The sequence below is a fragment of the Coturnix japonica genome, chromosome Z (genome assembly GCF_001577835.2).
Source record: "Coturnix japonica isolate 7356 chromosome Z, Coturnix japonica 2.1, whole genome shotgun sequence".
NCBI classification, from domain to species: Eukaryota; Metazoa; Chordata; class Aves; order Galliformes; family Phasianidae; genus Coturnix; species Coturnix japonica.
Window position 1 is genome coordinate 38,506,352 of NC_029547.1, and position 26,861 is coordinate 38,533,212.

Genomic DNA, 26,861 nt, shown 5'->3' on the forward strand with positions numbered 1-26,861 from the left:
GTGAACTATGGTTGTGTTTCAGTTGTCTCTGGTGTTTCCAAGGTAGGCTCTAGTGTACTTTTGGTGTATTTCAGTTGTCTACTGTGCATATTGAATTTGAAGAGAAAAATAATACATTTTGCACCCTTCTATTCCTTGTATGCTATAATGGAATTGCAGTTTTTAATATGGAATTCATGAAAGCATGTTCATAAAAATACTATGTACTATGTTAAATCTTTTATTGAGATGCAAGAGAAACAAAATAAGTGAAATAAATAGACATGTGCAATTGCTTCTGAATGAAAAAAAGATAGAACAAAAGGTATCAGTAAGGCCTGGGAAGAGCACTGGGGTGCTTTCTGGAACTTTAGAAATGGGATCAGAAATGCCAAGGCACATAGGGAACTGAACAGTTTTTGATCCACTTCACTGCTACTCATATCCAGCTCATATTTCAACAGCTTATCTATTAGGATCTTATGTGGGAGGGTGTCATAGGCCTTACTGAAGTCCAGGAAAACAACAGCTTTTCTCCCCTCATCTACTGGGCTGGCCACTTCATCATAGAAACTTGGTGGGTTGGTCTGACATTAACTTCCCTTGGTGAATCCAAACTCCTGATGATTTTCTTCTCCTCTGTATGCCTGGAAATTACAGAATTTTAAGATCACTTACATTGAAAAGGATCTCTAACATCATCAGATAGAATCATTAACACAGCACTGACAAGTCTATCACTAAACCATGCCTGTAAGCACTACATCTACGAGTCTTTTAAATATTATCCAGGGATGATGACTCAACCATTTCCTTGGAGAGCCTGTTCCAATGCTTTACAACCCTTCCAGTGAATACTTTTTCCTAATATCCATCCTACGCCTTCCTTTGTGCAACTTATGTTCATTTCCTCTTGTCCTACTGATTTTCCTTGGGAAAAGAGACTGACCCCTGCCTCGATCTCCTCTCAGTCTCCTTTGAGGTAGTTATGGAGAGCAATAATATCTCCCCTAAGCCTCCCTTTCTTTAGGCTAAATAACTCCAGTTCCCACAGTTGCTCCTCGTAAGACTTGCCCTCTAGACCTGGTGCTGTCTTTGTGGCCCTTCTTGGAGCATGCTCCAGTATCTTGAAGTCTTGCTTCTAGTGAGATGCCCAAAACTGAGCACAGTATTCAAGATGTGGCCTCACCAGAGTTGAACACAGGGTTGCAATCATCTCCTTAGTCTTGCTAGCCACACTATTTCTGATACAAGCCAGGATGGTGCTGGCTTTCTTGGTCACCTGAGCACAATGCTGGCGTGTATTTCTGCTGCCTATCAAGCTGCAAATCCAGCTCCTTTCCCACCAGGCAGCTTTAAAGCCACTCTTCCTCCAGTCTGTAGCATTGCATTTACTTGTTTGTGACCCAAGTTCAGAATCTGGCTTTTAGCCTTGTTGAAGAACTGTTTTGGCCCATTGGTCCAGCCCATTAATATTCCCCTGTAGAGCCTTCTTATCCCCAAGCAGTACAACATTTTTGCTTGACTTCTTGTTGTCTGCAAACTTATTGTGGATGCAGCTTAATACCCTCATTCACATCACTGCTAAATGTATTAAAGAGAACAGGAGTCAATACTGAGCCCTGGAGAACACCAACTTTTGACTGGCCTCCAACTGGATGCTTTCTAGTACCATCTATTCCATCACCTACTCAAAGATCAAGGTCAGGATGACTGGCCTAGTTCCCTAGGCCTCCTTCTTGGCATTTGTGAAGGTTGGAGCGACATTTATTTTCATCGACTCTTTGTGCACTTCTCCCACTTGCCATGACTGACCACAAATTGCTGAGTGGCTTCACAACATCCGCAAACTTCTTTAGGACTTGGGTTTATGTGTGCCTAGTTTGCTAAAGTTTTCCCTGACCTGATCCCATTCTGCCAAATGTACATTTTCCTTTATCCAGATCTGGGACCTTCCTGGAGTCTTGTCTTCCTGACAAAGTCTGAGGCAATGAAGGCATTCAGTACCTTAGTCTTTTAATTGCCCTGTGTAAATAGGTCTCCCACTTCATTCAGCAGAGGGCCCATATTTTCCCCAGATTTCCTTTTGTTATGTAGCAGGTAGAGCAGAAGACTTCTATATTACCTCTGTCTATGTCATCCAGTGTTTCTCTGGGTGCCACTGCAGCCTTCTTACTGAAACGAATATTATGGTTAGACTGTGTAACTTCTAACTGTCCATGCATTAATCTGTGGGACTGATGAGAGGTCAGTTCCAACATTAACATCCTTGTCCTTGTTTTCTTTGGATTTTGTTTTCCTGTGGTGCAGAAATTCTAAATTCACTAATACAAAAGGAAACCAGAAAGGGGACTTTATGTATGGAAGAGGGAAAGAGGGCAACTTTCTATGCTCTGAGAAATCTGATTTCAGCTCTCACCATTTTTGTTAGTGGAGCATGTTAAGACTAAATTTCTTATTCTAAACTGAGTTTTCCATTTTAAAAAAAAAAACAACAAAAAAACCTTCTCCTTTCTCTTTTCAACTGTGGTTATTTTTCAGTACCTTTTCAACTAAAGGGGTAAAGCTTCATGGACTTTTCTGCTCTCTTGCACAAATTATATTCAAATTCATTCAGTTATTTTACTGCATCAACTTTCTGTGGTGAATTTGGGACACAATGCAGAGTTCAAAGCACATTCAAAGCACTCAGGAAAGATCTGTGTGTTCTTCTACTAGTTTGTAATTTGCACACAGTGCTGTGTCTTGTTGCAGATCTTCAGTTTAAAACCATTACTGCTTGTCTTATCACTATGCTCTCTGATAGAGCTCCCTCAATCTTTCCTTCAAGCACTTTCCCTTAAATACTGGGAGGCCACTATAGTGGCTCCATTCTCATTACCAGGCTAAATAGCCCCAGATATCTCAGCTTGTCTTCATAGGAGAGGTGCTATTCTGGCACCTGGCATTAGATCACTGTTATTAGTATCATACTGCTTTGGGTGGAATTAATCCAGTCCCTTATCTCTCCTTTGGTTTTATAGGGCCATAGGAATACTATTGTTTAAGGATGCCTATTTCTAAAACGTGCATCTAAATCAATGAGTACACAAAAGGAGACAAACAGAACTTTGTTGTGGAAGAGTAATTTACTTACGTAATTTTACTTACGTTTAAGTAAATTTTAAAATTTTAAGTAATTTTACTTATGGCCTCCCACTAGACATGCCCACTCTGTAGAATATAAAACATGTGCTATTACAAAGAAAATGTCAGTTCAGTGATTATCTGTGTGCTTATGGAAGTCCATATTAGGGAAAGAAGTGTGTATTAAAGCATTGTTTTCTGTTTCATTCCTTAGATTCTAATGATGGTGAACAATTTCATATTGCTTCCTGAAATCCTGAATGCTATTGAAGTAACTTGATGTGATGTAATAACTTTCCTCATTAATTTTTCTTCTCTTCTTGTCAATTTATTGTTTTTGAAAAGGGAAAGAGAGTGAAAATTTATTCTTTATTAGATATTTTTGGAAGGACTGCAGCGTGTTTGTCTTCTGTAAGAAAAGCAGGTAAGCTAAAACTTGAAGGCCGAGGAATTAAACATTTGAGTGTGGAAATGCCAGAGTTCTTTGCTATCTAGATTTTCAATATGGAATTACACAGATTCCTCTGTCCAGTACCTGAACATGTTGCAAAGATAGCAGTTTGTTCAGCCTCTTCCTCCAGTGCGTCTTCTCTCCAGAATTTCCTCTTAAGTTCTGACAAGTTACACATGCTTGTTAACTTTTCTGAACTATGCACTCCTTGAATGTAAAGTCAAAAGAAAACTTTCAGATATAAATATACTGGCTTATTCCCCTCTCTCTCTATCTCTCTGAAAACCAATTTCAGTCTTTTATTTGTACCTGAGCTAAAGGTTTTTTATCTTTATTTATTTCCTTTCTCAATACTCAGTTCAGAAATTTTTAGTAAGGTGGACTGAAAATCAAGCTGGGAGTGCTTAATCCCAAGCATGAATTAGAAGTAACAAGTTGGGAGTAGCTCAGCATGCATCCATCCCTACATGTTTAGGTCAGAGTGGCTGAAAAGCTGCACGGTGGAAAAGAATCTGGGCGTGCTGGTTGACGAGCTGCTGAACATGAGCCAGCAGTGTGCCCAAGTGGCCAAGAAAGCTAATGGCATTCTGGCTTGTATCAGAAATAGTGTAGTCAGCATTGACTAGAGAGGTGATTTTCCCTCTGTACTTGGCACTAGTGACTCTGTACCTTGAGTGCTGTATTCGGTTTTGGGCCCCTCACTTCAAGAAAGTTGCTGTGGCCCTGGAGTGTGTCCAGAGAAGGGTAATGAAGCTGGCGAAGAGGCTGGAACATGAGTCTTTTTAGAAGCAGTGAAGGAGACTGGGATTGTGTAGTCTAGAGAAGCATCTCAGGGGAAACCTTAGTGCTCCCTGAAACAACCTGAAAAGGGACCGTGGAGGGATGGGTATTTGCCTCACCATAGGACAAGAGGTAATGGCCTTAAGCTGTGTCAGAGAAGGTTCAGCTTGGATATTAGGAAACATTTGCTCTCAGAAAGGTGAGGCATTGGAAAATGCTGCCTGGGGAGGTGGTGAAGTCACCCTCTCCCTGGAGGTGTTCATGAATTGTGAAGATGTTGCACTGAAGAGCATGATTAGTGGTACGGTGGTGTTCAGTTGATGGTTGGACCAGATGATCTTGGTGGTCTTTTCCAGTCTTAATGATTCAATGATTCCACTATATCATTTGTTATTTTTCTTATGCGCTTATGCATACAAACCTTACATTTAATATAATGCTTGCAAGTGAATCGAAAGATATAAGTTGCTGCTCAACCACAATCCCTAACAAACTACGGAAGAGTCTGGCAGAAGGACTGAAATTAAATTAGTCCGCTTGAAACTGAGCGAAATGTTACTCATCTGTCAGTAATATTAGCTCCAGTTTAACTGTGCTGCTCATATAAAATTTCTGTAATTATTTAATAATCCTACATGGCTAGTGATTCTGATTTAAATATCACTGAGTAGCACTAAACTGGTGCCGTGTAGTGTTACATCTACTCCTTCCATCCTGGTGCAGAAGAAAGACTGCTATTTAATGAAACTTCATTTCTTCACTTAGGATGATTAGTTTTTTTTCCTCAGGACTTCCTATGCTGACATTGAGCAGTGAGTAATTGTAGAAGGAAGAACCATTCAAACAAATCCAGTTATTCTCTAGTTACTGGGATTACTTTGAAACTCATACTAATGTTTTATGTAGATATGAAACATATGTCTTTTTTGACTAATATAAATGACATGTATCTATATGCATACATACATACACTGACTGCACTTCCCCAGCATCAAATTCCCTTGTGGTACACACGGGACGTCCCCATTTTTCTCCATCACCTACCAAATGCACCCAGGTCTCTGTGCAAAAACAGTTCCACAGAGAGGCTTGCCCTTTCCAGAAGCTGGAAGGACCCAAACCGTTTTTCCCAACATACTTTTTACATGCACCACAGGGCCCTTGTTACCCTCTAGAGTATGTAGGAGCTGGATCGTGTAGGCCCCTCTTGATTGATCGACCCTCTGGTTTTGACCAGCCAGGTGGCTTCTGCCAAATGCATCTCCTAGTGCTTAAATGTTTTGGCACCCATTGCTTTCAACATGGCTTTTAACAACCCGTTGTAGCATTTGATCTTACTGGTGGCTGGTGTATGGTAGGGGATATGATAAATCCACTCAATGCCATGTTCTCTGGCCCAAATATCCACAAGTGAATTTTTGAAATGAGTCCCATTATTGGACTCAATTCTTTCTGGGGTGCCAGGTCGCCACAGGATTTACTTCCCCAGACCTGATATGGTGTTTCTGGTGGTAGCATGGGGTACTGCGTATGTTTCAAGCTACCCAGTGGTTGCCTCCACCATGGTAAGCACGTAACGCTTACCACTGCGAGACTGTGGCAAGGTGATATAATCAGTCTGCTGCACCTCCCCATATTTATACTTTTTTCATTGCCCTTCCCCCCAGAGAGGTTTCATCCTCTTAGCTTATTTAATTATAGCACGTGTCACAGTTGTGAATAACCTGTGTAATAGGGTGCATGGCTAAGTCTACCCCTCCGTCTCTAGCCCATTTACACGTCACTTCTCTTCCTTGATTGCCTGAGGTCTCACGGGCCCACAGAGCTAGAAATAACTCACTCTTGTTCTACCAATCCAGGTCTATTTGAGCCACCTCAATTCTGGCAGCTCAGTCTACCTGATGGCTATTTTGCTGTTGTTCAGTAGCCCCACTCCTGGGCACATTTGTGATGACATGGACAACAGGAACAAAGGATTCAGAAGTAGATAGCACAGATCAGCCTACAAAAAAAGGTTTTGTCTGCATCCGGCCAAACATCTTGGCAGGCCTGAACCAATTCATGGTATGTTTAGTTGACAGAGGCTACTTCCCTCAAAAGTACTCTCTGTATACTGCATCCCAGCACCACAGCAGCAGTGATAGTCCACCAAAGCCAAATTGGCCTCAGCAAAGTCTCAGACACAGTTACTGCATTGCCCACTGCAGTGTTAACCTGGGAAATGCTCCTCATTGAGCCTATGTAGTAGACTCATGTAGGGTCTGTGTACTCATACACCTGATAGAGTGTATGATAGAGGGGGTGCACTATGAGGCTGTAGTTTGAGATGTGCATCCTCCAAAAGCCCACTACACCCAGAAGTGTCTGTGTGCGTTTGTTGCTTGTGGATGGAGACATAGTGTTGATGGGATGTGATGATGCCCATCTTGCCATTTTACTCCTAGGAACTGAATATCCTGGGAGGGTCCCTTCATTTTGTTTTGCTTAATTGTGAAACTGGCATGCAGAATAACTTGAATTATTTGCTCTCCTTTCTTAAAGATTTCCTCTGCAATACAACAATGTAAACAATGGACTGCAGGTGCTTGGGAGCACTGCTCTGTTCCAGTGTGGATCAGTCCATGGCAAATGGTTGGGCTGTGTTTCCACCACTGGGGCAAATGGTTCCATGTGTACCAAACACCCCTCAAAGTAAAAGCAAACTGCCTGCCTTCTGTGGCCAACGGAATGAAGAAGAATGCATTGGCAGTGTCAGTGGTGGCATACAATTTGGCTGTTTTTGACTCCAGTTCATACTGGAGTTCTAACATATCTGGCAATCAGCACTCAGTGGGGGTGTGACCTCATTCAAGCTGTGGTAATCTACCATCAGCCTCCGTTCTCCACTGGCTTTATGCACTAGCCATATGGGACTGTCAAATAGTGAGCAGGTTCTGCTGATCACTCCCTGACTCTCTAGCTGACGAATCAGCTTGTAAATGGGGTGCAAGGCATCCCTGTTGGTGCAGTACTGCTGCCTGTGCACCATTTTCCTAGCGGTTGGTACCTGTTGTTCTTTTACCTGTAGTAACTCCACAACAGACAGGTCTTCTGACAGGCCAAACAGGATGGACAGTTGCTTAATGTTGTCTGTATCTACAGCAGCTATTCCAAAAGCCCACTGGTATCCCTTGGGATCCTTGAAATACTCCCTTCCAAGATGATTTATACTGAGTATGCATGGAGCCCCCTGTTCAGTCACTATAGGATACTTGTGCCAGCCTTTTTTCCGGTGAGGCTTATTTCTACCTCTAACGCAGGCAATTCCTGAGAGCCCCCAGTCACTCCAGAAATATAAATAAATTCTGTCCCTTTATAACTTGAGGGCATGAGAGTGCACTGGGCACCAGTGTCCACCAGTACATTATATTCTTGTGGTTCTTTAAATCCACACAGTCCAATATTATTATCCCCTTTCCTTTCCCTGGCTGAGGGTGGGGCCTCTCTGTTTGTTAGCTGAAGTAATGGGAGTAACTTCAGTGGTGGTTGATCTCCTTAGTAGTTCTCTCACCCATCCTCATAGTGCAGGAGTGGGTTTGTCATGCCACTTCTTCATGTCCTCTCTACACTCACGTAAGTAGAACCACAGGGCAGAATGAGAAGACATAAATTTGCTGTGGTCATTTGCTCAAACAAGGGGGCGTTTGCCTTTGATAGCTGAGACTTTAATCAGTTTGACCAGCTCCTTTACCAGATTCTTTTGATCATCCTGGTCATCATTGGGTGTTTCTGATACTGCCATGGGTTCATCATGATTAATTGCTAGGGACAATTCCTCCAGCACGCCATCCTGTCTCTTCTCCATTTTATCTAGTCTTTCTGTCATTTGGTAGATGGCTGAAAATGGAAGCATGGGGTAGTGTTAATTTTTGTTCAAAGTTCCAAAGTGTAAGAATCAGTTCAAAACTGGTGGTGTTCTTTTAAGGTCTTAGTATCTATTGTTGGTGCTACCAGTAAAACTGAGTACCTTTTCGGTGCTGTTCTTCTGAGCTTTTGCCAAATTTTGGGTATACTCATCACCCTCTCAGGATCATGGTCTTGGTGTGGATCATTAGGAACAAATGTAGGATCATACAGCATTTCCACTATGGCTGTTTCTCTCAAATACTGGATGCCTTTCTCAACAGTATTCCATCTTCTCAGCCCAGGCTCCAGCTCAACTTTGAAAAGAAATCTTTCCTTCACAGCTAATAACATTCTTTCCCAGAGGGTGATGACTCTGTCCAGACATCTGCTAATCCCTCTGTCAACAGCTAAGTCTCAGGTGATGTTTCCTAGTTGGCGAGCTTCATTACTTTTTAGGGACACGTTACTGTCCTCGATATCCCAATACTGAAGCAACCAGGCGACAACAGTTTCATTTGGGCAACACATAAACTCCTTTCCTGTGCCCAGGATTCCAGTCATTTTCAGGGATCAGTGTACAGTGGTAACAGTGACTCCCTCCTTATTGCTCTCCTTCATGTCTCTCAGTTTTCTCCCTTGCCTTTTTTGGTGGTGCTGGTCTTGAGGAGGGCCTGTCATCTCAATCTTCCTCTATTTCCTCTGCTTCTTCTTTCCATTCTAGACGTGAGGATACCCATTTCCATTTCTGGCCTTCTACAGGGGCAACTGACGCTGATACTGGTGCCTCCTGTGATTGATCAAAACTGACTTGGAATTTTCCCCTTTTGGTTCGGATCTCAGTTTGGAATTTCTCTCTCTCCAGAATGGTATTATATAGAGCACGGTAAGCACAAGCCGAGCCCCAAATAAGCCATTCCTCCTCAAATCTTTCTAAGCTGCACCATCCCTTATTCAAATACTTGCTAAGTTTCTCAGGGTCCCACAGGTGTTCAAGAGTAAAATCCCATGACACCAGAGGTCCCCAAGCTTCTAATCTTTTTCTTAGACCTTTCCCTATTCCCTGCCACTCCACATTCTCTGGTTTTGGGGAAAGCTTTTTCTGCATAATGTAAATTAGTATTGCAGAGAATATATCAGGTAGTACGGTATCTAAGCTGGCACCTCAACCATGCATAATTAGCCGGGATGTACAGTGACCAGGCAGGTGTCTCCATCAGACACTGAACATGATGAACTTAAAAAGAAACCAGCATGTTCCAAGGGACATCATGGTCCTTAGTCCTCTATACAATGCTCTTAAAATGAAGTAGACACCCATAGTTGCCCGCATCCTTCACCAATAATTGTCATGGGGTTATCCCTAGATATAAGTCCATGACATGGGGGCACAGGCCCCAGGAAAAGAAAAAATGGAGAGGCAAAGGAGTGAAGGAAAAAAAAGGAAGGGGTACTAACTGTCTACTGCGTGACCTGGCTGGCCCTGGACTGCTTGCTCTGGGAAAGAGGTAAGGGTAGAGAGCTAGCAGATAGATAGTTTTAACAAAGAGAAAACACAATGGCAACGATCCAGGAAGAATAGTAATTTATTAAATTTAACTGAATTAAACAAAATGGGAGAGACAAGAGCACCCCAAGTATGAGTCAAACCATGATAGCACAAGGGAAGCACATGCTTTTCTCCACGGTGAGCTGAGATGGCCAGAGGCAAAGCTGACTGGGGTCCAGTCCAGAGCTCCACCTCACTTCTCCTTCATGCCAAATCCTCCAGATGCTGCCTCTCTCCTCCCCTCTGGGAACCGAAAATGCCCAAAAAGGCAGTAACAAGATTAAATCTTTAACTGCCACTGTTCTGCATGATGTTCTGATGTGGAATATTGACAACAAAAATCATAAAAACACAAGACCTTGTTACACATAGTCAGACAGTTTCATGACTGTTGACATACTGAAGTAGCCAGATGAGCTAGATGACAGCCGGATCTTAACTCCAGAAAAGATATTCTGTATGTGCATGTGCATACTCCCACTGAAATAGGGCTTTCTTAACTACTTGATCAACATTCACAATAAACAGGCTTTTTTAAAAAAACAAACAAAAAAAAAAAAACAACAAAAAAAAAACCTGACGACAGTAGTTAAGCTCTGGAGGAAGACAAAAATAGTTTATTACTCTTTTTTCTTATTGTAATAAGAAGCCCTAAACTTCAGGAGAGCTGTAATTTTGCAGCTATCTCACTTGTGTGGTCCTGGGATATCTGTAACCATTAAAGTGCCATGATGTGAAGCATAATTTCTCTAGAAGAATATTAGTATAGCTAAGAGCTGATTTTTTATGTGTTTATATATATATATTACAGAATCACACAGAATCACAGAATCACAGAATTACCCGGGTTGGAAGGGACCTCAAAGATCATGTAGTTCCAACCCCCCTGCCTAGCAGGGCCACCAAACATACACCTTTACTAGATCAGGTTGCCCAGGGCCCTGTCCAACCCGGTCTTGAACACCCCCAAGGACGGGGCATCCACAACCTCACTGGGCAGCCTGTTCCAGGACCTAACCACCCTTCTAGTAAAGAACTTTCCCCTAACATCCAACCTAAATCTTCCCTCCTTCAACTTAAAACCATTTCCCCTAGTCCTGCTATTATCAGCCCTTTCGAAGAGTTTACTCCCCTCCTGGGAGTAAGTTCCCTTCAGGTACTGAAAGGCTGCAATGAGGTCACCCCGCAACTTTCTCTTCTCCAGGCTGAACAAACCCAACTCCCTCAGCCTGTCCTCATAGGGGAGGTGCTCCAGCCCCCTGATAATCTTTGTGGCCCTCCTCTGGACCCTTTCCAAAATCTCCATTTCCTCACCATATTCAGTTTTTGACACCTATCTTTTGCCTGAGATCAAAATCAAATCATTTTACCAACTGATTTGATTAACAGTATTTTTTATGTGCATTTTATTTTTTGTCTATCATTGTATAATTTTCTTCTGAGTTTTATATTTTCTATGTGTTACTAATAAAGTGTCAGAGAACAGCATATTATTTCATATTTAACATAGTTCTCTTTTCACCCTTTCCTGTAGAATCCATTGTGAGAGGGTAAAGTCTTAGATCTAAGCAATCTATGTTTCTATTCCTAATGTCTACCTGGCACATCTGGCACTGAGGGGCAGTACAGCTGCTCAGTGCCTTACTTTTTGTCCAGTCTTAGACTTTTTGACCTTTTCTTTCTGATTGATATGTTTTCTATCAGTCTTAGAATTTATATTCTTAAGAAATAGGTCAGCCATTTATTGCACAAGTGAAGATCAATGAATATTAGAAAAGTGTCTTGAAAATACATTTTTTCAGTGTGTTGAATTTTGCAATGAAATAAAATATTAAATTTCTTGGTTCAAAGATTCTTTTGTTGAAAATAAAGGAATTTAGTAGAGAGTAGAGCTTAGTACTTCAGTGTTAAACTACACAGATGGATTGAAAATCTGCATGATGGACTGGAGGAGGATGTGAGAATGAGCAGTTGTATATAAAGCTGGGATTATGTAGAAGATTTTAGAGAAGAAGAATGCCAGAGTTTGGGCTCTTTTAAGTTTCTTCCATTTAATGGTTCAGATTCCTTTTCTTTTGTTTGTCTTTTGTTTTTGTTTGTTTTCTTCCTAAAGGATTTAATGCAGCATTTTTTTCTTCACACTTCACCTTCCTCCCATCTTACACAGTATTAGAGATATTTTATAGTCAATTAGGTGTGTACAGTAGAATTTTTCTTGGTAAAATAATGAGTAGGCATTTAAGGCTTATTTTTTTTTTCTTATATGAAAATGTTATGTATTAGCTTTTCCTTTTGAATTCTTGTTATCACATTGTCTACTTTCTATGTTATTAGTGATCTCTGAGATTCAAATGACTAAGTAGGCAAGATCAACATTAATATTGAATTGGCTATCATATCAGAACATCTAAAAGAGGTGTTTCAACTCTCATATCTCCTGATAAGAAAAATCCGGCTGAGCTCTTCCAGGCTGAAGCCGAAGGGAATATTCTTTGGTAGGGCTTCCTAGTGCAATTGCATACTTGGGAGTATGTCCTTCTGTAATTATAGGTAAAAGATGCAGCTTTTTGGAGGATTGCAAAGTGGGTTAACCAACTGTCTCTGCTTTAGCCCATTTTCTATTGTCACGTCAAGTATCTTAGGAAAAGATTTTTAGATGCTGTTGGTTGGTTTTGGACTCTTTCTTGAGTATGCTGGCAACATCAGTTCTCCTTTTGTGACTTCCTGAGCAGAAATGTTCTAGGAGGTGCATTTTTTGATTGGCCACTTTTTCTTCTTTACTCATTTACAGACCACTGTGCTACATGAAGCGGTTCACAATTAGGCACTTATAGAAGCTGTGATATTTGCTATATATATATATATATTTCTATAAATGATATATATATCTCTATAAATGAAGGTAACTTCATTTATTTTTAATTCTCAAGCTCTTCTGCTGACACTTTAAAAGTTATCCAGATTTTTACTTGTAAAGAGCATACTGATCTCACTAAAGAATACTGAAGCCAAGGGTGAGTTTAACTGTTCTGCAGCTTTCTTAACAACCTGCTCTCTTAAAAACTCCTTTTACAGAATCACAGAATTCTTAAAGTATTTACTTTTTCTTTCATATATTGATGTTATTGCTCCCACCATCTTTCTGAGAGACTTTCTGCTTCTGATATGCTAGAAATTATTTTTCTATTTATCTGTATATGTTTGTTTGTCACTTTGTGACCTAATTTGTCTTTTTGTATTTTTGCATTTATTTTGTTGGAGTTCTACTTCCTTTCCATTTCTTTATTTAAACAAAAATGCTATTTTCTCTTTTACCTTTTCTCTGGTTTCAGAGATAAAAGGAAAAAACGATCCCGTCATTTGAATGTACTTACTCTGAGTTTTCTGTCTTTTCTGCAGTCTGGCAGTGCTTCAACCAGTGAGCTACAATATTAATGAACTTTGGTACTGCCTGTAGTTTATCTTAGGTATTTGTAAACAACTTTTTTTTTTTTTTTTCCCCCCATATTTTTTCTTTATAATGATTTTGCATAAGAATATTTGTGGTTGTTATTACAGAAGTGTTCTGTAGTTCTCTGATGATCCATGTTTGGGATGCTTTGCTTGAAACCAAATCATGTCTTTTGTGGTCTCTCAGATTAGCTGTTCTGTTCTTTATCTGTGTGATAAAGAAAGTGCCTGCATTGTGTCAGTGTGTTGTGTGCAGGTGGATACCAGAATTCTCCTACTGTTTCTGTGCTTTCTGTCTTCAGCTCATTCCAGCACCCCCTAATTTTTCAGTAATTTGCACTAGGCACTTTAATGTTGTTTCAGTAATACTCTTTCTATTTAAGCAATCAGTACTGATTCTTATATGTTTATTTTTATATTAAAGTTATATGTTAAATATGACTTTCAGTGTACAGCATCATATTCCTGAAAATATGCTTTGCTCTTATGTTTCTTAGCCCACTTAAGGGTGCCCCAAAATTGTGTATTTTCACCGTGTTTTCAAGATAGTTCTTGTATTTATTTTTGTAACTGATTCCTCGTACACAATTTAAAAGCAGATATTCTGGCTCATTTGGCATTGCTTCAACAGTTTAGCATTTTAGAGAAAATCTCATGCTTAACTGAGAATACATTTATAGGTTTTGTTTCTTCCTGCTTAAACTTTACGAACTTCTGATTCTCTTTCTAGGACATGCCATTCACGATTTTCTCTAAGGGGAACTTTTTCGTCATCTTTTATGCCCACCCGCACTTGTCAGTTTTCCTCAAATTTTTGGCTTAAAATTTCTGCCAGAAGGTGGAGATCATATAACAAGAATCTAGCATTCAATATGTGAGAAAAGATTTATGGCACAAAGGGCTCTGCAGAGTTTTACTTTTGCATAGAGAAGGTTTACTTCCGTTAATCAGCCTATTTCTTAGTTGACTAAGCTGAAATAAATCTCTCTTAATATAAAGCATAATCTTTTCACACTGCCTAGTTATATGAAATTGTTAAGTTAAAACTTTGTCCTGGAGTTGAGCCTAAAGTTACAATGACGTTTGAACTGAGATTAATAGGCATGTAATAACTCTGACCCTTCCTTTTCACTCCTGAGATGATGTTGGAAGAAAATGTTTAAAAAGTGGAAGTGGATCATTATAGTTGAACAGCAAAGAGCAGGAGAAAGAGAATATTATTAGAATGCTTTCTTTTCTTTTTTTTTTTTTTTTAACTGTGGATTTTGCATATATTAGCAGGTTCTTGTTTTTGTATGAACATAACTCGTTACTTGTTCTCTAAGAATGTTTTTCCTATCATGTCTTTATTTAATTTCATATTTCATATTTCACACTGAGTTCTGTGACAATGGACTCAGTCTTTACATCTCTGTAATTCCCATGAAGTCACTGTGTAACTATGTTAATTCCTTACTATCTGAAATCTGTGTCAGCCTGGAAAATCTAAGCATGACTCCAAGAATGCATTTATTTTTCTAAATACCTTAGGGGCGTGATTAATTTTTTGTGAGTTTCTTATGCAAAAAAAGATGATTCTCATAAATGCTTTCTGGCACTATTTCAGGATAAAGCTGGAATGGAATTTCATACTGGAGTGCCGAAAGAAAGGCATTCCCCAATCAAAGTACCTCAAGAATGGCTTTGTGGATATTGATGAGAAAATCTTGGACACATATGGAAGGACTCCTCAACTGCAGAAGAGACTTACTCTGTCAGATGAAACAAATAAGGAGAGAAACAAATTTATTTTTCAGCTTTCAGGAGAGCAGTGGATGGTAAATATAATGGCAAACGTTTTTGTTATTAGAGAGTTTAAGTAGCTTGGCACTGCAACTTCTAATGCTTCCAAATGTGTCTTCATTGCTAGTGCATGTTATAATGGCACAATTTCACTGTGTTAAGGTCTGACAAAAATACTTCCTATGTCACAGTGTACAAGCAGTTTAGCTTTCAAATATGCTTATTTTAAATTTTCTACTGAAATACGAAGTCTAGTTCTCTCAGAAATTGTGGAAGTGAGCAGTCACATTGCAATAAGGTAACTTCCTCTGTAGTTTCCTAGTGAATGGAAAGAAGTGAAAATAATATTCAGCTTTGTTGAATTATTTTTGTCTTCTACTAGTTGAAAATCTGTTTTCTTGCTCTAATGCCATAACCTTTTTTATTTTTTTTTCAAGCTGTCTCCTAATAAAAACTAATACTAGAGTCAATACACAATGGTCTTGTTGTAAAAAGAATTTATTTCTTTTTGTTAAGTATTATGTGAAGTACAAACTTAAAAATGAGTTCTGGTTTAGTGCTAGTTTGAAATTCAGGAAAAGGGGAGTTAGAGTTTGCCTGAAGTTCTCTGGAGTTGTTAAGGATTTGACTGAACTTTACTTAACATACACACTACATTATTAAGGAGACAGAAAAATTGGAAATTGGATTTTTCTTAGGTTTATAATTCTGAAACAATTATTTTCAATTTTTCATAATGAAAAGTGCAAATTAAAGCATCTGTCAGTAAGGCCAGTGTTGGAAGTAACCGCGGGAGACAAGTCTCATGCTATCATGGTCAACAAGGCCGTCGTTTATTTAGGTGTTACAGCATCTCATTTATACAATCAGTAATAAGTTCATGCATATTGCAAAAGTAAAGCTCAGGATTGGTGAATTAGACATTACTTCATCTGACCTTTGTGGTTAGTCTTATGGATACTTTTTCTTTGCAGCTCTGTCTACACCTTGCTACACATCTTGCTTTTCCCTTAGGCCGTCCTTGCCTCTAGATACATATTTCTTCTTTAGCTACATACCCTGTCTTTTCAACATACTGATTTCTTCTCAGCTGCCTAGCCCGTGATCGTCCCTAGGATTAAACCGTCTTTGTCTTTAATCACGTTCATTCTTTTACAATTTAACTAGTGGAATCTCTTCATGTCCTTTCTCATGAAGCCATTCTGGCATAAACACTCTCCACATTTCCCCCGTTTTCTTTTAAAATGAAAAGGCTCAGTTCAACGACCGATTAATCATATTTAACAAGCAATTCAGTTCAATTGTTCAATTAGTTCTCATGTAGTTTTATCCTGCTCCATAGTTGCTGCTCTGTGAACTCCTTATCTCGATCCATGGCTGCTGCTCCATAAAATTCTTCTTGTATTACAACAATTCCAAGATTCTGCCTATAGAGTAACAACACTACTTAAATTAATAACATAACTATTATAACTCAATCAAGACCTCGATTGACAATACTCTAAAAGTGAAAAAAGAGACAAGTCAAATACAACACAACAACATTACTGTTAAACCTACTAAAAAGAACAAACATGTTTGTACTGCAACCTAAGTTTCTGCAACCTGAAAATAAATCCGTGAGGGTAATCTGTAACTGATCAGGAAAAGTCTTCAATTTTCATATACTCTGATATATTGATTTTAATGACCACTAAAATTTGTGCAATAAATGCTTTTAAGATGTTCATAACCATGCTCTACCAACTGAGTTATCCGGGCTAATAATTGATTAATGATTGTGCAATTTTATGAAGTAGCATGTCAAATAGAACCAATTTTAGAGGACAAATGTACTAGAGTATCACTAGGGGCATTAATACTTATTGACCCTTGAGAAACAGCAAACCATGTTGGTGGTGGATGTGGACAGGTAGTGCCAGCAGGGCGTCCCTGCTTCAAGGTGCACATTTCCTCTCTCATCCATCACAGATTCTCTCCTGCATTCAGGGTCTGAAGATTTCTTCCAGTTGTACACCACATCCGCATGGCCAGTGCGTGATATAGAGCCCAAGTGGAACACCTGCTTGGAAAACAGAATAAACCATCAAATTAGCGTGCACTTTTGTCTAAAATGATGCATGGTTATATTTTCAGATCCCAATTAATGGATGTAAAAGAGGTATCCGTTCTATGATACAGGGTCATCTCTTTTGCCTGGATTCCTTTTCCAGGTTTTGTCTTTGCAAATTAAGAAAAGCTAATTAATAGGCTAATAATATCATAACCAAACAGTACTAAAACATTAAAAGATCTATTCCTGTAGATTCTAGCATTGATTACATCAAATCCTGTTTAATACACATCTGATCTATTACTAAAATAGAAGAAGCACACAACATCCTAGCTAATGCCTTAAACTCTAAATCTTGAGACTGCATTGGTAAAACAGAAAATCACACACTATGTCAAACTATTTATAGTAATATTATCTATAACACAGGCAAGTTACAAAGCAATACCACTAAGTAAGAAACACACAATCACAATTACTATAAAGGCGGATGCTATTTTCTGCCTTCAGATGAGTTCCGAACATATCATGCTGGAACCACACAGGGCCAGTCCCTGTGGAATATGAGCATATTCACAACCCCAAGTTGTCAGTAGTAGAGGACAGTCCCAAAGTCCTGTGGCCATATTCCAAACATTAACCATAGGCTGTTCCTTTAGCACTGGGGAAGCCTCAAAATGACGATCCACATAAGCTGTATCTCTATGAACATGATTCAAAAGCTTTCAATCAAAGCACAAGCAAAACCTTGCATAATATTTCTTAGTGTGTCTCCCATATTCCCCCTTTTTGTTTAATAATAAGATGGATTTTCAATGTTTGATAAATGTGATCAGTGATAGCTTGTTCAGTGGGAGAATGAGCAATGGCTGTAGTATGTTTAACACACCCTTCTTGGAGGAAAGTTTGAGTGGCCCTAGAGGTATATGCATGGCCCATTATTCTGTTTTTGTAGTATGTAGGATTCCCATAGCAGCATAAGCAGATAACCAGTGTTTACGGGTGTCATGACTGAGTTCACCTGTATGTGCTGTAGCAAATATGTAAGAAGAATGAATATCTATTGTTACATGTGCATATTTTACACGGCCAAATTCAGGAATGTGAGTGACATTTGTCTGACACAGTTGAAGAGGGGCTGTGCCACATGGATTTGTCCGAGTCTGAGGCAAAGAGCTATCAGTCAAATTATGTAGCTGATATTCAGTCACAAACACGGTGTATTGCATAGGAGAGAGGATCATTCCTAACACAGTTTTCCAATCGTGAGGGTCATAGCGTAAGTGTCACTGTTTGTAACCAAAAGATTGTATGTAAAGGCTGACTGAACTCCGAATGTTCTCACTGACTCCCTTAGCTCCTTCACTGCCTCATAAGGCAGAGATTCCAAACGGGGGACCTGATTAGGAAAGGTCTGCAACGTGTCAGCATCACCCCTTAATATTGTTTCTTCTCTGCATTGCTCTAAGACATCACAGTACGCTGTAGGGAAATTTGTCATTCCTGCTTCCTTCAAAGTATCATCAGGAGGAAATGCGTCCGATTCTCTTTCTGGATCTACTGGACCTGGGTCATAACGATCCCCTGGTTTCAGTCCATCCGTGTCTTTAACCACGTTACACACGGGCTGCAGAGACACAGCCGCGCAGGACGAGGGAGGGGCGGCATGGCGAGGTGCAGAGAACGACGTGGGCGAAGCAGAGGGCGGGGGTGCTGTAGAGACCGACAACGCGGCGAGCGACGTGTGCGGGGGGGCAGGCGGCCGCTGGCTGGGAACGGCAGCTTGTATCGGAGCGCGGCCGCTGTTCTTTCGTGCGCTGCTTCTCACGTTTCCCGACTTCCTATAGCATACAGCAGCGTTGTGGGTGTTGGATTGACACTGTTGCGCCAAATCCCAGTGGCTTGGCACTCGTGACGGATGTGGCCAGTGTTTTTTCACAACGGAAACATTTCATGAGGGAGCTGATCTGCGAGCGTGGGCTTGTAGCGACTGCAGCTTGGAGGGGTGCAAGGGCTGCTAACACTTGATTCTGAGAAGCCTCAGCCTGTGCCTTTAATCCTGCCCCTAGCTCTTTAATAGCCTCAACTATGAAAGCCTGAGCCCCCGTGGGCACGCTCGATAGTCTGTCTAACGCCTCCTCTATTGTCCAGTTACTCCTCAAAGTACTTAGAATGCCACGAGCTGTAGCATTACAATTCTGAAGTGCACAATGTTTAGCATTATTTCCCTCATGTACTCTGGTACTCCAGCCTTCTCTATGGCTCCAGCTACCTTATCTAGAAACACCCAAAATCCTCATTTCTTCCTTGCTGGATTCCCATATAAGACGACAACCCACCTGGTGCCTTGATCTTATCCACAGCCTGCCTGGCCAGATACATTGACTCCCTACATTTAACTGGTCCTAATAAAGCCTGGGCCTCCGTCCGGATGAAAGGACCCACCCCTAAAAGTTCTTCAACGGTGACATTATACAAGGGATCTCCGGGCTGCCTAACTATCGCAACTCTCTGTTGGCACATCTCTTCCCAATAAGCATTAAATAGCAGTTGTTGGTGCTGCGAAAAAATCAACCTAGCTATAGCCCGACAATCAGATGGCAACAAAACCTGAGTACTCCAGATATAATCCAGTATCTGTCTCGCTGGCTCACTTTTTACTCCAAACTGACTGACCGTAGACCGCAATTGTAACAACAACTTCCAATCTAAAGCACTGATAACAGCCTGTATCCCGCCTGCAGGATCAGGCGAATACCCCACCGACAGCACCATCTGTGGCACCGCTTCCAACGCCTCACCGTCTCCCGCCTCTAAACAAGCCCGCGCCAGCGCAGCCCAAGCCCCCCCCCGCTCCCGCGCGACGGCCTCCGCCAGGTCACTCTGTGCCCCAGGGAGCGGCTCATTGCAAAGGGGGGTCGAGGGGGCCGGCTGTAGCGCCATGGTCGATGCAGGCGGCTCGTCTGATACAGACGTGCAGGGAGACGGAGACGGGGCACTCGGCTCCACAGCCACTGGCAACTCAGGCTCGGCGGCCGGCGGCAACTTTACGGTGGACACTGCAGGGGGCCCCGGGCAATCTGACCATTCATTATAATTCTTATTCCTCCCTGCGCAGCACTAGCTTTCTCTACCGCTTCCTTTTCTGCCTGATATTGCAACAAATCATTATAAACAACACGCCACCATTTTTTACCATTTTCTCCCCATCTATCATTCCCTGAAAAATTGTATCCCCAAATTTACGCCACTCAGCAAGATCATACACTAAATGCGGATTCTGAAATAACCCTTTAGCATACCCATACACTAATAACTTAGGGAGTTCCTTTTCCAAGGTCTACCCCCTAAAAACTGTCTCGCCTTAAGAAAAGCGGAAAATAAATTATATGCTGCGTGCCTGTCCATTTTTACTCAGCGTCGTACCGGTCTGCAGCCCTCCAAGGGCTTCGGCAGCACGTATCGGTCGAGCCCACCTATGTGGTTCACTCGAGACGCGAGCTCCAATTTTAGCTCTTTCGTCGTCCGTCGAGCTGCGAAATCCGGACCCGAACCCAACGCAGTTCTTCACCCGTGGCACCCTTTTTTTCCTTATCACGTCGAGGGTCACCATTTGTTGGAAGTACCGCGGGAGACAAGTTCTCATGCTATTCATGGTCAACAAGCCTCGGTTTTATTAGGTGTTACAGCATCTCATTTATACAATCAGTAATAAGCTCATGCATATTGCAAAAGTAAAGCTCAGGATTGGTGAATTTAGGCATTACTTCATCTGACCTTTGTGGTTAGTCTTATGGATACTTTTTCTTTGCAGCTTTGTCTACACCTTGCTACACATCTTGCTTTTCCCTTAGGCCGTCCTTGCCTCTAGATACATATTTCTTCTTTAGCTACATACCCTGTCTTTTCACATACTGATTTCTTCTCAGCTGCCTAGCCCGTGATCGTCCCTAGGATAAACCGTCTTTGTCTTTAATCACGTTCATTCTTTTACAATTTAACTAGTGGAATCTCTTAATGTCCTTTCTCATGAAGCCATTCTGCATAAACACTCTCCACAGGCCAGTAAATGTTATTGAAGCAATTCTTTTGGTTGACCTGAAATACAATTTTGTCCCGCACTTGGATACAATGGTATTTTTTTGGTTTCCATTCTGATTCCAGTCCTCTTCTGAACAAACAAAAAGTGAAAGTTCTAGTTCCCATCTAGTTCTAGCAAGGAGAACATTTCTTCAGGTGATGCCAGTCATTCATGTGGTGGTATTAGCTGCTGGAGAACTGTCATGTCTTAGTTTTCAAGACCTTGGATACTGACAGTGATGTTAAAGCTGTGTAGTTTCGTATCACTCACTTAACTGCAATATATATATATATTACATGAAGGAGAGGAAAAATGCTAAAAACTTTCTCTTGCTTTCTTGATTTTACCAAATAGTTAACATTTTTCTCTGCCATATTGAACATGGTTTACATTAGGAGGCAAAAATCAAACTTATGTAATTTAATGTTTTTCATGGCATTCAAGTATGATTTGCCTTGTCGAAAGTTTATAAAAATTTGATTATTATTATTATTTGCCCAAACCAAAGACAGAATCAGACACAGCACTATTTTTCTCTATTACTCTATTACAAGAAATGGCAGGTATGGAAAATGATTTTACAGTCTATGCAACCAAAGCTGTACTGATTGAGAACTTCTAAGTAAATATGTATGTAAACATGTCAATTTGTTTTACAAACAACTTGTATTTTATTTAGCCAGGAGTGGTAGTATCAATTACATTCTAGTTTTTGTTACAGATTTTGCACATAAATTCATCACTAAGTTCTGGAAACTTAGGCACTCAGAAACTAGAATGTATCAAAAGCGGAGTTGCCTGTATAGTCTTACAAGCACATAACTGGTTTCGTTACTTGTTGGGTATCTTAATTTGGCAGTGGTAAACAGAAAAGCCCTGCTCAGTGTCCATTTGGGAACTACATGCTGAATCCTCTTTCTCCTTCCTTTTTAGCTAGTAAGTATTCCTATTAAATTTCTACTTTTATTAATGAAGCAGCAATATCTCCTCCAGACAGCAGACATATCAAACTGTATATTGTTGCTTTGACTTACCAACATAATTTTGGGAACTGGCTTGCCTCTGGAGTGTACGAATTTTCTTTCTGAATGCTGTAAAGTTAAGTCTCACAGAACAATAATTGCCAGCAATAGGGATTTTGCGAGAAGAAAATAGCTTTGCTGTTTCCTTTGAGGTCTCCCGGTAAAGTCTCTCTGAAAACTTCAACAGCAAATGAGAAGAGCACACAAAATATCTAATGGAATGATTTTCAAAGTCAAATTCATAAATTAGAACAATAGCTTTTACTGGATATTCATCAGTGCGCATGTTTTCTATGAGGGCTTCTCCAAATGTAGTGCCTCCTGTTTTGTTATGTTGGCCAGTGACATCGGAAACAGAAGGTAGTATGGCACTAGAGGTCAAATCTTCCCACCAGTATTCCATTACATGTTGTTACTGTGTGACAGATGGCAGCAGAAGGGCTATCTGACACAATGACATCTGACATGGAAGTGTATGAAGCAAAGGTGTGGAACTGAATTCCTTCATGCTGAAAAAAATTGCACTCACTGACACTCCATGCTTGCTGATTATTGGAGACCAAACAGTGGATGTATCACAGAGAGACACTGGGTGGTATATTTCAGCAGTGGTGAAGGGGACACAAAAGAGAAGCCATGTTCAGGATGGCCATGCACAGCTGTCACACCATGAAATGAAGTGTCTCAATCAGCTCATCCATGCAAATTGATGGATTATGATCAGGAAACTGTATATGGAGCTGAATATTGGCTTCAGTGCATTGGAAATAATGGTGGCAACATTAGAATACTGCAAATTTTGTGCCAAGTGGGTCCCACAAATGCTCATGTAGGAAGAGAAAGAACACTGTATGCGAGCTTGTCAGGACCTATTGAACCTGTACAAGGCCAAAGGTGACAATTTTTTGGATTATGCCATTACTGCTGAAGAGTCGTGGTGTTATCACTGTAAGCCAGAATCAACAGGAGTGTGCATTGTCCATCAAAGAAAATGTTCAAGATGCAGATTTAAGTGGATAAAGTGATGTTCACTGCGTTTTGGAATAGGAAAGTGTGATCCTTCCTGGAACCTGGACAAACTATAATGCTGACAAATACATCGCAACACTGACTAAGCTGAAGGCTCACACTTCCAGCCAAACCAGCTAGACCCTACATCAGTCTGGAGACCATAGAGCACCTTCCTAATCTTGGCAAGACTGTCCTACCACACTTACTGCATTGTTTGGATTTGGCACCTTCTGACTTCCATCTGTTTGGGCTGATGAAATTTGGACTGCAGGGGAAATATTTTTCTAGCAACAGTGCTGTAATAGAGGCTGTGAAATGGTGCATCACTTCTGCTGGAGCGGATTTTTCCAAATGTGGCATGGAGTCTCTTGTTCATTGCTGGCAAAAATGTTCAAAAACAGTGTTTTGTAGCTGAGAATTTGTTCTATCAAGTTATGTTATCATGCTCTTTGTATCCATTGTAGTTTTCATGGAAATAAATAGGAGGCATTACTTTCACCACAACCTATATAGCTGGTGAAAATGTTACGACAAAGATGCTGCTTACTATCTCATGCTTTAGGTGCATGCAGTGTGGCAGTAGGTGTGACTCAGTGATTCAGCATTGTTGAGTACAAGCTCAATAATGGGTACAAGTATTTTGAAAATCATCTGGAGAGTCGTCTTAAGAAAATACCTTGGATCTTCTTTGGAGAAGATTAGTAGTAGATGAATTCAGAGTAAATCACACAATTTGAATTCCTAAAGGGAATTCCTTCCTTCAGGATATCAGTTCCACCTCTGTTCCACTTCTTAAATGTTATGGAAATGATACGGTATTTTAACTAAGTGGAGGCTTGCTGTTCATTTAAATTAAAAAGTAATTAGTTGTCTCTGAGACAATTATTCATACAATGAATATGAAGTCAAATAAGTAGGCACAGACTTCTAGATAAATAGGGTAGTACTTGATTTTACAGTATGTGAATTGCAAGGAAATGTATTCTATATATGCAGATCCACATTTCTTTGTGGAACAAATTCTTACTAATGATGCTTCACTTTTAGGCTAATTTTTGAGATATGCAATTTGAGCCAGTCGATGTCTCAAGTCACTATAGTTTTATTTCTAGAGTACGATTGCATTGGAAATCTTCTAAGCAAAAATACTATGAGCAATACCGATATCAAACCTTCACTCCTGTGTAAATTAGACTCAGTGAGTCTCTCTGAATTTTAGAGTAAATTGACTATTAGTTTGGCTGTGCTGCTTCAGAATGGGTAGCTTTGGGCTATGAATTTTGGTTGATAACTGCAGTAATGAGATAGCTTTACCCTTGTCATGACTCCACCTTGAAGAGTCTCTGTGACAGCATCCATAAGGTTCAGTGACCTGTATCTCCTCTTCAATATACCAACCAAATCTTTGTGTCTCAAATGGTGCATCTTGGCAAGATGGGAGTAGTGATTAGTATTTGTATTTAGCTGTTGATGCAAGGAAGTAGCAAAGAAAAGATTTTAAAATAACAAACAGGCTAGTCTTATAATTGGATAGTATGAATGAAGTCAGATAGGTTTTTCTCTTCTCTTTCCTCTTGTGCTTACTATAGCCCTGAGACCTGTCATCATGAGAAAAGTACTGTTCTACAAGTAACTCAAGATTGCAGAGGTAGTTTCAGAAACACTCCTTATTTCTCTAACAGTTTTTCAGGCAAACCCACTATAGAGAGGAGCTCTTTAGGGATTCTGTACTCTTGAATTGTGTGTTTGAATTAGCTGCATAGGAGAGAATGATAGATAATTAATGAAACACTTGAGATCCTTTGTGTATGTAAACATATATCTACTGAATTAAACAATTTATTCAGAAAAACAGCACTGCCATTATAGCTGAATGAAAATTAGAAAATAATGCCATGAATGTTTGTATTAATTTTTCAATGAATTTAACTGTGTGTTTGATTTCTGCTTCTAACTAAGGTATATTCATTTTTTAGTAGATCAGTAACTTTAAAATGATTTTCAGAAAATGTTCAGGAAAAGTAATTTTTTGAGTTTTTGATGTTAGTTATGACAAGTAAATTAGATGTTATTCACCCAAATAAAAAGCACAACTGCACTTGGTTATTCTGCTTTCCCTCAGCAAATCATCTGGATCCACAGATTTAAACAACTGAAATATGCACAAAAAGCTGATGAATGAGTGATGGAAAATTCTTTACTAGTCAATTGTGACCTTCCTCATATAATTTATTCTCAGAAAACGACAGCAGATTAATTATTACATTTATATATATATTTGTTTTTTCCTGCCAATGTTATCTGTCATGCACTCTCTTTTCACTGGGAAGAGGTAATTTCCACTTGTTATTTCCAGATGCTAGCAATAGCGACGTATGAACCATAGAAATTGAGTAGAATCACTGAACTGAACGGACAGTCAAAATGTCTCTTTTAGTTTTTTCACTTCCACAGAAGGTTTTCCCCCTGAAACTTACAAAATGCTTAATCCAGTTTTGGGACCAATGATCCAAAGATGCTAAAAAGATGAGAGAGATACATACTCAAAATTTTGTTTTGGTCAATGATAGAAAAGATGTTAGGGCTAGGAATAGAAAAGGAACATAAACTTTTCAGAGCTGAATAATTTGATCACATTTTTAATTCAGACTCGTATCTAGCAAGTAAATTCTCTTTTAACACTGTTTTTCTCCAAATGAAAGTACTTGGAGGTATTGTTTTGCTGTTTAAAAGCCTGGCTATCATCCAAGCGTCAGTCTTTGAGGTGTAATTTATCAGCAGGCTGCCAGCTTTAGCATGGCAGCAGAGAATTACAAAAGAACACAAGAGAATCAGAGGGTAAAGCAGACATAAAGCTTCTGCAAATTGTAGTGCTCAACCCTATCTAATATCGCAGAATTGTGGGGGTTGGAAGAGACATCTAGGGGTTATCTAGTTCAAAATCCTGATAAAACATGTCCCCTACAGAAGACTGTACAGGTTGGTATCCAGGCAGATCTTGAGTATCTCCAGAGAAGGAGCCTTCACAACCTCTCTAGATAGCGTCTTCCAGTGTTTAATCACTCTGACAGTAAAGAAATTCTTCCTTGAAAATTATTTAAAAAAATAATCTGAAGATAGAAAATAAGTCTGGACAACTGGTAGAATAATGAAATCTGGTTCCATTCCTTGAGTGCTATGCCTGAATTTGTGTAAATAGTTGCACAAGAATATCCTGATGCTATTTTAACAATGACTAATAATGATATAACTTTTTAAAGCATTTTTAAAAGTTAATAATGAACTTTAAAATATTTTGGTTGCTTTTTTTTTTTTTTTAATCCTGAAGTCATGAAGAAGCTGGTCAGTTTGACTTTTATCTGAGAGTGATTTTTGCTTTGTAATATATTTAAAATGTATCAAGAAATTTGTGGGATATCCCCTTCATTCTGGGAGAACAAGTTTATTTGCTTAACAAGGGCAAGTGTTCACCATTGCTCCATGCTGCATCTGACTGGAGCTGGAGACAGTCTGTTTTGATAACAAGGGAAAAAGAAATCATGGATCAGTGAAATAAACCAAGACAAACCTAGACTATAGCATAACAGTAGAAATAAATTTTCAAATGATGTCTGTTTCACAAAGACATTTTTCTCTTCTGTATTAATGCTGTGCATTTCATTTCTTGATGAACTGGTATTCTTGCTTACAGTAGT

General features: G+C 39.9%; 1 protein-coding gene across 3 annotated transcripts in view; it reads left to right on the forward strand.

The window, feature by feature from the left end:
* LRRC2 (leucine rich repeat containing 2) overlaps positions 1-26,861 on the forward strand; it is a 70,725-nt gene that overhangs the window by 11,807 nt on the left and 32,057 nt on the right. For 2 of the 3 annotated variants that reach the window (XM_015849336.2, XM_015849337.1), the window contains exon 3: positions 14,824-15,034. In XM_015849336.2, the coding sequence (XP_015704822.1) occupies positions 14,824-15,034 (211 nt within the window). Of the gene's footprint in view, positions 1-8,942; positions 9,105-14,823; positions 15,035-26,861 lie in introns of those variants that run through there. The other variant, XM_015849338.1, reaches the window with a different exon arrangement.